Below are 12,494 nucleotides of genomic sequence, written 5' to 3'. Positions count from 1 at the left end.
TCTAACACCCTCACCACCATTATTTTTAATAAGCTGGTTTAACCAACTCGCAGAGAAAATTATAAACTGGAATCATTAATTATGTATCTTCCAATTGTAATTTGTATGATGGCGTTATAACATGAATGGTTAAACCAGACAATACTAAACCTGGACTGTGTAATATAGTGTTGCTCACATATATGAAAGGTATTAAAAGGATTTTCAGGGAAAACACACTGATGGTCTATCCTTCCTAGTGACATGGCCGCTGGATGCAGATTCCAGGCAGGGGGGTAATGGAGAGGGGGTCACGGACCATAGAGTAGCATGTGCGGCCCCATCTCCACTAGTCTTCGCCTGGAACCCGCATCTATCAGACATTTTAAGCATATCCTGTGGATATGCCATAAATGTCTAAATTGGAAATACCCCTTTTAGTGGGGCTTAGTTCCGACCCCTAGGACCTTGACCAATCAGCAGAACAAAACAGTAAATCATCCGTACATATGGCTATTGCCTGGTGCTGCAGCTCAGCCCCATACACTGGACTAGGGCTGTGCTGCATTGAAGGGCCAGCAATGTTCACTTGATTCTGCTGATCTGTGGGACAGAAAAAACGGCGGAAACCTTGCACAACGGAGACAAGCGGAAACCATTTGCACCGGATCCATCACTATTGAAATCAATCGTTGTGCAAATGGAAACCCATGGTTTCCTGTGTTTCAGTCAGGGTTCCGTTCTGACGGAAAGTTCAGACGGAACGCCTGAACGGAGCTGTGACGCAGATGTGAACGAAGCCTAATACTGCCTAATAATGCAATACTATGCTTAGTTAAGGCCCTTTCACATGGGCCAATTATCGGGCAAACGAGCATTCACAGAACGCTCGTTTCCGATCATTGCCCTGTGCAATCAGGGCAACGATCAGCCGTTGAACGAGCAAGAGATTGTTCATCGGCTGATTGTAGCCTTTTAAATTCCGAAAATATTCTCGCCCTCAGCAGCACATCTTCCTGTGTAAACAGACAGACATGCTGCAGACACGATAGAAATGTATGAGGACAAACGATCGGAGTAACGACCACTTGTCCCCATACAAGCTCCATGTGAAAGGAGCAAACAAGCGCCGATCAAGGACCTGTCTCGTTGATCGGCGCTCATTTACACAGCCCACGTCGGGCTGTGTAAGACCACCCTTATACTGGCAGGTTTACAACTATTTCAACAAATAAAAGTAAACATATTCACATTTATCTACAGTATAATGTAATCCCTACCTTCTAGAAGGGAAAGCAGCATCACAACCATGTCTTGAAGGAGATCTAAAAGTTCTTTAAGGAGTTCAATCTGGCTAGAATCCTTGAAGAAAAAAAACACAATTACAAAATAAAAAACCCAGTTTATAAAATACATGGTATACTTTAGAACTCTGAAACAACTGTCCAGCTTCATAATGTCATAATTTGTGAGTATATTTCTACTTGCTGTACATTCCTTTATTGCTATGTAAGTCTGCAAGAATGAAGATTCAACACACTTCGTAATGGCTCTCTACTTGATACTCTGTGTCCTATACTGTTTATATACCCTAAATAAATATGGTCATGGGTTGGACATCAAAATGATAGGACAAGTTATCAGTGCTATACAGATATTTGACAGCAAACTTTGAGAACACAGTATGTTCTTGCCATATTTAAACCGTCATTACAGAAGTCCATTTACTTGTCAGCTTAACAGGTTTTATGCCAATCAAAACCCAGAAGCATACCACAGAATGGACTAAACATGACAAGACAATACAGGGAATGTAAAGCCTCATGGGAGACTCCAGAAGACGAGCTGCCATCTACGAGGGTCATTAAAGCTTTTGTAAAAGACTTGATCCAGAGAGCAGTTTTCTACAGCACTGCAATATTATAGTATTTACTTATTTACATCTGACTCGGTACAGTAAAAAATTAATCAAGCCTGACTGATGAGTAGCCTTCTATGATGTATTGGCTAGAGAGGGATCAGAGATGTGTAACCAAAGTAAATAATAGGGATTGTCTCATGGTAGACTTTGTTGCCATATCCCTGTGAAATCCTATCAATGTCTAATAGTTGGGTTCTGATCATAGCTAGAATGTAGCGGCTTTTTCTGGAGCCTATTACTTCATAGAGGTTTTGTATTTCCCTTCCACTGGATCAAAACTTCATGGTAACATGCATTTTGTATTAGATTGACTTAAATCTGTATTTTAATAGTTACACTTTAAGGTTGGAAAAAAAGACACAACTTTATAGACAATTTTGTATTATGTAGAAAAAATGCCATTTCTCTTCTATAGATTTCCAATTTCTCAGATGCATTGGGGCAGATTTACTAAGTCTGGCGTTTCAAACACCAGTCTTTGATTGACGCCCGCTGGAATAAGATGCTACAAAGTCATTAAGAGGCGCACACCTATAATAAATTTGTTGCATCTTTGGCAGTCTAGACGGCAAACTGAAATCTACACCAGCGACGAGCTGGAGGAGATTCCTGCTATAATTTCCGCCAGTTTCTGGTGTGAATTATAGTCAATTTGTCAGGCCATTGGTGGCCATTCCAACTATTCTCCTACACATTTATGAAATAATTTGCATGTGGCATAATCCGCGACCTTTTAACTTAAAAAAAAGTTTTGTAAAGCCGTTCTTAAATTTCCCCCATTGTCAGGAATATTCTATGAAACAACACCATTTTTCAGTGTGCTATAGTGTTGGAACATGCAAATTCCCAATAACTACGCTATTATCAGTTTAGATTAAAGGCTATGTACACCTTTGAAACCATTATATATAAACATGTCTATCAGTGTGTTTGGTGCTACTTGCTAAATACTTTTTATTAAAAATTATTTTCACTTTTTGAGAGACAGCTGCTTTGTATCCTGAATAAATAGCAGCTGTATCTAGTGCGGAGACCTGAATCCGTCAGGTCAGCGGGATTGACGGGTTCAGTGTCAGCGGTTCCTGTGTATCTCTGACACGTAGGATCCACCTGTAATTGATCACATCTAAGTTATGAACTTAGGTGTGATCAGCAACAGCTCGATCATGCGTGTCAGACCCGCTGACACTGAACCCGTTTGTGCCGCTGACCTGACGGATTCAGGTTTCAGCGCTAGATACAACTGCTCTTTAAACAGGATACAAAGCAGCTGTCTCTCAAAAAGTACAAATAATTTTTAATAAACAGTATTTAGAAAGTTGCACTAAACACACGGATAGACATTTTTTTTTATAAAACAAACAAACAAACAAACAAACAAACAACAATTTCAAAGGTGTACATGGCCTAGAACTGACAATTTGGAAACTTACATTTATTTTGTAGCAAATAAAAGGTCAACAGTAAACCAGCAAAACACAAGTATAATTATTACTCTAAACATTACCTGTGACAGCTTCATTTGCATGTTGGCAAAAACATGGAGGAAACCGACCACTGCATCCCACAACCTGCTGTGTGCCAAACTCTGCTGGTTACCTATACATGGACCCTGCAGACAGAGGAGAATGAGTACATTGGATGAGAAGAGAAAACAATGCATTGGTGCTGTGCTGTAGCATATCTGGTTGATTTCCTTCAGTTATTTTTGTCGTCTACATGAGGAGGTAAATTAATTGCTACGGCTTCTTTCACATCTGCGTTGAGACTCCATTCATTGGTTCCGTCAGACCTTTCCGTCCATAAACGGGATCCAAACAAACAAACAGAAACCATAGGTATTGATTTCAATGGTGACGGATCCGGTGCAAATGGTTTCCGTTTGTCACCGTTGTGTAAGGGTTCCGTCGTTTTGACAATACCGCAGGCGACTGTGATATTCATTCCGTCAAAACAATGGAAGCCTTACACAACGGTGACAAACGGAAACCATTTGCACTGGATCCGTCACCATTGAAATCAATGGTGATGCAAACGGAAACCTATGGTTTCCATTTGTTTCAGTTTGGATTCATGGGTTGCCCTTACGGAAAGGTCCGATGGAACCCATGAACGGAGTCCCGATGCAGATGTGAATGAAGCCTAAGGGTTATGGCTCTTTTTTTTTTTTTCCTTTTTTCAAACAAGACATGTAGACAATCTAAGGGTATGTCCACACACAGTGTTTTCAGGCGTATTTCGGGGCGTTTACGCACAAACACACACGCGCTTCCAAGCTACTACCTGTGCACTAAGATCCACGATTGGCTGCAGCGTTCACGTGTTTATACGGAAACACCATCGCTGCGGCCTTGTCAACACACAGCGGCGGGGAGCACCGGGAACAACGGAGGATCGTTTTTTTTAACTCGGAAAACCACTTTAAAGTGTAATTAAACGTCTGACAAACTTCTGACATGTCATAGGGACATGTCAGAAGTTTTAATTGGCGGGGGTCCGAGCACTGAGACCCCCACCAATCACTCAAACGAAGAGGCAGAAGCGTTTCTGTTTGGCTTGTTCCGGAAAGACGATGTAACGGAGTACGGGCTCATAGACTTCTTTAGTCACCCTTTAAGGCTGGGTTCCCATGTAGCATAAATGCTGCAAAATTTCCACAATGGAATTCTGTGCGGAAATTCAACAGCAGGAGAAGCAAAGTGGATGAGATTTAAACAAATCTCATGCACACACTGCAGAAAAAATCTGCAGAAAAAACATTCATAAATTGACCTGTAGGGCGGTTTTTAAATCCGCAGCATGTCAATTTATGCTGCATATTCATTGCTCTTTTGTTGCGGGTTTTCCCCATTCAAAATCAATTGTTTTGCGACTTTTGTTGTGGAAACGCTGCGATTCCGCCACAAAAATCACACATCAGAAAAAAAACCTCTATTTTCATTTCAAATGAATAAAAACGTTAATACTTTCGTTCCTCTGTTCTCCGTCTAGGCCGCTATCCTGGGATGACGTTTCATCCCATTTAACTGCTGAAGCCAATCACGGGCTGCAGCGGTCACGTGGGCTGCAGCATCATCTCAAAGAGGCCAGACTGCACGCAGAACTGAGTGACGCAATGCTATCACAACGCCCGGGGTAAATATTAGCGCCTTTTTTTTTTTTCGACCACTGCTTTCCGCAGAGGAGATTCCACATGAAAATCGGGTGGAATTCCCTCCGGGTTCTAGGTCGGATATGCTGCATACTTTTATGCATAGTTTTCCATACGGGACAGTATTCCCACAGGGAGGCAGGGACACCTAGCGTCATACATAACTATGATGCTTGGAGCCCGGCTCCCTGAACTGTGTTCGGTCCGGGAAATGCAGCGGACAAACGGTTCGTATATCACAGACTGAACACGGTCGCGTGAATAAGGCCTAATACTGCTTTCTTAAATGTGTTTTTAGACGCGTTTTTTACGTTTTGATGCAGAAACAGGTGCAAATTTTACACTGCGTTTTTTGCGCGTTGCAGTTCAGTGTGTCATAAGTGTTTGCTGCGTGGCTGCGTGATTTTCACGCATATGCCATCCTTATGACACGCGGTTTTGATGTTTAGAAAAATAAATGAAGGAAGTGGTTTTATTTTTCCCTTCATTTCTTGATCTACTGTTGCGCGAATCACGCGTGACACACGGAAGTGCTTCCATGTGCTGCGCGTGATTTTCACGCACCATTGACTTCAAAGGGTGCGTGATGCGTGAAAAATGTCGTGAGTTTTTTGCAGCGGACACACGCTGCGTGACAATCACGGAATGTCTGAACGGCCCCATTGACTAACATAGGTCCGTGCGACGCGCGTGATTTTCACGTGCGTATCACGGACGTTAAACACGTTCGTGTGAACAAGGCCTAACAGTGCATTTTTTAATCCCTTAATGACTGAGCCTGAAACTAGCTACATTTTTCCGTTTTTGCCTCTCTGCCTTTCAGCAGCTATAACTTTTTTATTTTTTCATTGATGTAGCTGTATGAGACCTTGTTTTATGCGGGAGAATTATTCACTTTGTAAGTTATATAATTTCTTTTTAAAGCGTGAATAAAGGAAAAGGTGATTCTCTGCATTGTTTTTTTTTTTTTATCCCTTTCACGTTTCACGCTAAATAACCTTTTAAAGTAATTATTCTGGTTATTATGGTCGTGTGGATACCGAATATATGTAATGTATGGGCAACAAAATATATTTTTTGCAAAATAATGACTTTTTTGGGACACTATTTTTAAATTACATTAAGGGATAACTTTATTTACAATTTAACTTTTTACTTATAATGTACATTATAATACATTACACTGTGTCACAGGCTGCCCTAACAGCAGGCAAACGGAACAGACAGCCATGGGGTTCTTTCTAGGTCCCCAGGACTGACTGGAGGGGGATCCCCCGGTCTTTGATTGTGTCACCGGGTTTCCAATGACGCGATCGAAGACGGCAGTTCCCTTTGATCATGCCGCGAACACGGACTGGGGCAATCAAAGGATTAAACAGCTGGGGTCAGAATGTTTTCCAATTCCAGCTGTGTTCAGCAGGCTGCTCTGAGTTCAAGAGCTGTAAGTTACAGCTCCTACTTAAAGGAGACGATGCACCTGTACCGCCTGCCGTCAAAAGATGGAGGGCGGTCGTTAAGGGGTTAATAAATGGTCTTTAATTATTTTATCTAGTCCCACTAGGGCACTTCACTATGCGGTCTTCTGATCACTAATGTAATGATTTGGTATAACTGTAAAACAGTTGCCACTATTAGGCAGTCTATTAGGACGTGCATCTGGCATAGCCTAATAGGCATTCATTCATGGCGGGTCTGGGGAACTTTGTTAGGCTCCTGGCCGGCTTACACAGGCCACTGACGGGTGACAGAGGGAGCCCGTTCCCGCCGTCCAACCACTTAAATGCCACAGTCACTATTGACCGCAGCATTTAAAGTGTTTATCGGCTGGGATTGGCAGAACATTATAAAAGAACATTATGAAAAAACAACCAATCACTCCTAGATACTGGCTGCATCCTTTTTAGTATGTTATTTTACTGGATGGCTGTGATAGATGCCTCTGACTGATGCTATCCGTCGGCTATAGACTCCCATGTTAAAAAAAAAAAGTATACGTTTTTTTTTACCTGGATGGCGTGATATTGTATTGAATTAATATCACGACACATTGTATAAATTAACGCAATTCAAAAAACCATAAGGGTGGACACATCTGTACTGTTTTGAACTCAATACTAATAGAGTGTGCAGTAAACTCCCCTTATTGGATGCTGCAAACAGACAGAATTTTATCATTTAACTGTATGTCTATCCATAAGATTAGGAGTTCTGTAACAGAAAAAACGTGTAAATCTGAAAAATCAAAGAAGAAAGCGCTTCATGGTGCAGAAATCCCAATAATAAGGAAGAAAACGATAGAGGTGTAGGGGTAACCCTCACCTGGGATGGTTTAGCGATGTTCAGGCACAACTCTGATTACATGCAAGGAATGATATAGTTGCAGCTACTTCCTATCCGGTGGGACTGCAAGGCTCCACCGCGTAGTTTTGCATTAGATGCAAGAAAATTGGGAAGTCAATTAGCGCTACTTCATCAAGAGGAAAGAGGTCATCAATCTCGTTAAGCGTAGTTGTAGTTTTTAATAGGGTGATGCGTTTCGACACCGAACCGGTGTCTTCATCAGACCATTGATCTTTCCTCTTGATGAAGTGACAGAAAAAAAAACAGAGCTCTGACTCTATGAAGATATATTTTTAAATCATTCAGCATAGATCAAAAAATGATATAGTATTAAAAGGTAAACATATACTTTAGTGATATCATATCTGTCACTCTGACATAGGGCTGGGCGATTTTGCCCAAAAATAGAATCTAGATTTTTTTTTAACACTATGGACGATTTTCGATTTAAATCTCGATTTTCTGATTTTTGTTAAATAAACTGAAAAAAAAATTACTATGATAGGATATATATATGGTATATTTCTAGTAAAAAAAAGAAAAAAGTACAGTATATATATGGTGTGGTGCATATATGAGCAGCAGGAGAACAGTGAGACCTTAGGCAAAATACACATAAGGTCCCATTCACATAAATTTTTCCCTACGGTTAGCGTGTACGCCTGGAAAGATCCAGACATTCGCGCCTAAGGCCCTTTCACACTGGGCAATTATCGGGCAGACAAGCATTCATATAACGCTCGTTGCCTATAATTGTGTAAACAGGGCAGCGATCAGTAGATAAACGAGCAAACACTCGTTCATCTACTAATCGTATCGTTTTAAAAGACTTTTATATTATCGTTTTCAGCAGCACACCTACCGGTGTAAACAGCTAGATGCCCTGCCGACATGATAATGTATGTGCTCATCCCCATACATAGCTCCTTGTGACAGGAGCAAACGAACACTGATCAACGAGCCGTCTTGTTGATAGGCGCTCGTTGCATCGGCCTAAATTGGACAGTGTAATAGGTCCTTTAACTTGTCCATATGTTAGAATTAGCCTGGCGTAAATTATAATAAATATGTTGGGCCGCAGTGGTCACGTTGTTTCCCAGAGGTCACGCCCCTTACCAAAGTGTTGTGGGTGGCGCAAAAAGGACAAGTCGCAATTTGGCCAGCAAATTGTGACTTTTGGGTCTTTTTGTGACTTTTCTGGGGTAGAAAGGTTGATAAATTACCCCCAAAGTCTGTATGTGATTTATGACTGCTCTTTGGACATAACTTCTGTGGCAAGTCTCTTAAATTTATTACCAGCAGTACTACACAGAACTAGTAAACCCCCCTGCATTGTATATCACCAGCACTGAGGCTCCTTCACTGACACTGCCCTCTGCTACAGCGTTATCAGAAATGAAGATAACGAAAACCACTTCATTTACCCATTCAGTTCCTGCTGCTATAGCTTCTTAATCCTTGAAATGCAGCAGGAACTGAATGGGTTAAAAAGCTGCCTGGGAGAACGGACTCCGTCTAAAACAATCAATCTCTGGACTCACAGTATAAGGCTCTGTTCACATCTGCGTTGGGGTCCCGTTCTGATGTTTCCGTCAGAACAGGACCCTGAGCAGACGCAAACGGACACTGACGGAAACCAGAGGTTTCCGTTTCCATCACCATTGATTTCAATGGTGACGGAGCCGGTGCCCGTGGTTTCCGTTTGCCTCTTTTGTGCACCGGACCCGTAGTTTTGCCAGAAGCAATAGCATAGTCGACTACGCTATTGCTTCCGGCAAAACGACTGATCCGGTGCACAGAAGAGACAAACGGAAACCAGGGGCAACGGCTTGAAATTAATGGTGATGGAAATGGAAACCTCTGGTTTCCGTCGGTGTCAGTTTGTGTCTGCTCAGGGTCCTGTACTGACGGAGACCTCTGACGGAACGTCAGAATGGGACCCCAACGCAGATGTGAACAGAGCCTTACACACCGAGCCTACAAACCCGAGTTCTCTCACTGCTGCTGTGAATTCCGACCAATGCTTAGGAAGCAGTTTCCGTAAGCTTGCATGCTACGCTGCTTCCGTAACGGCCATTCACTACCATGTGACTTATGGAAATAGTGTAGCTCAGCGAATTACGTTGTTTTCGTAACTCCCGACCATGTAGTCAGGAAGTGGCAGAGGGAGCAGAAAATTATAGAACGGGGTTTAGGGGGCCCCGTTCTAGAGATAGGTACGGGTCCCAGAGGTGGCATCCGCATCTGTGTGATATTTATGACATATTGAAAACCCTTTTAACATTGGTGCACCTCTAGCTTTTCAAAAATAAATGTCATGATTTTTTTAAATTATAAAATAAAGGCCTTTATGCTAAATGAGTTCTGCATAAAAATATGCTTAGCAAAAGCAATGTGGTCAAAATGTATCATCTAAAATGTATCTTTTGAATCAGAATATTTGTATAAAAAACTTCCTTGACACTATAGTACAGTATACCTTTTTTTCCAGCCTGTCTTATCTGCAAAAAAGTGAGACTCAGCATTCTAAGAAAGGCTTTGTGGCTGTGCTGAAAAAAGGCGAGCTGTGATGTGCAATGAGCGGGGGTTAACTTGCAGCCGAGCATAAATAAACCCACTGCTGCTCCTATGCAGATTGTGAACATCAAGGAAAGATCTGTTTGAGAATTCCATGAAAGCTAATTTCTGGCAGGCAAAACTATATTCTAAGTGTGAGTGCCAGGTCTCCTGGCTGCTGAGAAAAGGCAGAGCAGATGTCTTCACCCATAAGGTCAGTTGTCAAATCCATTCATTAATTTCTTAATATTTATTATGGTATTAAAGCAAATGGAGGGAGGCTCAATAGTCACTATAATTGGTTTGTGTTCCCTATTGTATAAAGCCAAATTTATTTAGAAGTTAAAAAAAAATATTATTTATCATGCTTATCTATACTGAGTACTGCACTAAAGCTGCCCATACAGATAAATCCTCTAGTTTATATGGAGGCAGATGTCGAGCGAAATGAGGATCATTGGATTTTAACACACCTGATCCCTTGTTTTAGTGACAGACAAGTGTGCCCATACACGCGTCCGAGCCGCGGTAGTTGCCGAATGGCCGAGTACTGTGCGGCAACTACTCGACTCATCCATATTGGGTACAGGCACCTTTGGGTGTGTCTCCTCCTTCCCTATTGAATAGACATAGTTCTGTTTATGGGGAGCCCGGCGGTAGAAGCCGGCAGCAGATAATGTATATGCATGGCCAGCTTGCATATACAGTTGGATATAGGGTAAGATGTACCAAATATAAAACTTTTTTTGTACAATACCCACCACATACTCATATCAACATTTGTAACTAATGTATATCTGAGTGGTAGACATAGACATCAAGGGGTAATGTACAAGTCTTCTTAACAATCACTAATGAAGTAGATCAAGCTTTGCTTCATGGAAAATGGTGGTGAATACTGTGCTTCATAGGTAATCGCTCGTGTACTTGGGCTCATATGAAAAAAGAAATGTCAGCTTGAATTGTATGCTGTCATTCCCTATTGATGTCCTTACTGTCAGAAAGAATCAAACTCCCAGCCCTCTTAAATAATGGTAACATATATTTTTACAGAGCACAAAACTGACATGTTCGCTTTCAAAAAAGCAGCATAAAAGTACTAAAATGTCAACCGAGGATAATGAACCCTTGAGAGATTTGAACTAAGAGTATTAAACATTAATAAATGAGCGATAGTCATTTAAATCTTACTCCACTGAAAACCTGAAAATACACGGCCTCACAGCCTTAACCTCTCATCCCACTGCAAGTGTCATGTGTACAGGGATTCACCATCATAGAGGATGCCCTATGATGGAGTATCATATTGTAAAGCTGCCAGGGACGGAACACTATAAAGTAATGGCTCTTCAGGGGCAAGACAAGAACTCATTTGATTTTAACCTGCAGAGCTACTATTTTGCAAGTCCTAGGAGGAAGTTCAGTGGTGACCATAGTCTTCCCTCCAAGTCAGTTGTGTAGCTTCAGGGCCTTAACAAACCGCACCAGATGTTTCACTTTACACCTGGACTGAGCGCCTTGGGCTGTCATAACCCAAACGGTCAATAATACACATGAATCACTACTATATACTGCCCACTACATTTATTTTGCATTGCTGATATAGCGCCAACATAATTCATATTCACGAGTCCCTACTATACCAGCCACAAAAACACGTAGCAAGTTCCCTCTCTTTGAGCTTCTAAACGCATGCAACTCATGCTTGATATGCCAATGAATAAAATATATATGCCTTATAAAAAGCTCAGGCCTACTGTTCCACTATAAAAAGGTCATAAAACAAGTCCTGAAAGCATACACAGATAATGCCCACTGTTCCAGCAACTACACCATTACCATCTCATGCCAATCAATAAAGTGTTTATTCAAGTCTCATGACCATGTTGCTCAGTTCTACTAGATATTTAACACACTGTTTGTTTCAGGTCACTGGTTTAATAGGAAAATAAAGTGAATTGCGCACCATTTGCAAAAACGCAGCTTTAGTCTTACCTGAATGTATTCTGTGAGCGAGTTAAATATTTGTTTGGTCACAGCCAGAGACTTTGAAAAGTTGTGCTGCCCAGATTCATCAATCACTTCTTTCCCCGAGTAGTACCAATAGAAGTCACTGATAGATTCCTGTAGAGAAAGCATATTAGCTGTAGCTGAGCATTAAAAACCTATGAAGCTTGTGGCATTTAAATCTCTGGATGATATTATTTGGGGTGTGTTCATATCAGCGTTCGCTTTCCGTTGATGGGTTCCGTCTGAGCTTTCCGTCGGAGGAACCCATCAACGGAAAGGCAAATGGAAACCATAGCTTCCGCTTGCATTACCATTGATTTCAATGGTAATGCTTCCATTGCAAATGGTTTCCGTTTGTCTCCGTTACGTAAGGCTTCAGGTTTTTTTATGGAATCAATAGCGCATTCGACCGCGCTATTGTTTCTGCCAAAAAAATGGCCCTTAGTTTTCGCAACTTCAATAACCTACTACTTATTCAGAAACCAAAAATGAATTTTGATGGGTTGTCCTGCAAAATCTTCACACAAGTTGCTGTAA

The 12,494-nt window shown here is 41.5% G+C and overlaps 1 protein-coding gene across 4 annotated transcripts in view; it reads right to left on the bottom strand.

Moving 5' to 3' along the window:
• Positions 1–12,494, bottom strand: part of RYR3 (ryanodine receptor 3) — a 658,838-nt gene that overhangs the window by 69,810 nt on the left and 576,534 nt on the right. For all 4 annotated transcript variants that reach the window (XM_075844915.1, XM_075844916.1, XM_075844917.1 and 1 more), the window contains 3 exons: positions 11,943–12,071; positions 3,408–3,512; positions 1,260–1,341 (listed from right to left, as the gene is read on the bottom strand). In XM_075844915.1, the coding sequence (XP_075701030.1) occupies positions 1,260–1,341; positions 3,408–3,512; positions 11,943–12,071 (316 nt within the window). The remainder of the gene's footprint in view (positions 1–1,259; positions 1,342–3,407; positions 3,513–11,942; positions 12,072–12,494) is intronic.

This window comes from Rhinoderma darwinii, chromosome 12, assembly GCF_050947455.1.
Source record: "Rhinoderma darwinii isolate aRhiDar2 chromosome 12, aRhiDar2.hap1, whole genome shotgun sequence".
Classification (NCBI taxonomy): domain Eukaryota; kingdom Metazoa; phylum Chordata; class Amphibia; order Anura; family Rhinodermatidae; genus Rhinoderma; species Rhinoderma darwinii.
This window is presented reverse-complemented; position numbering and strand designations above follow the sequence as displayed.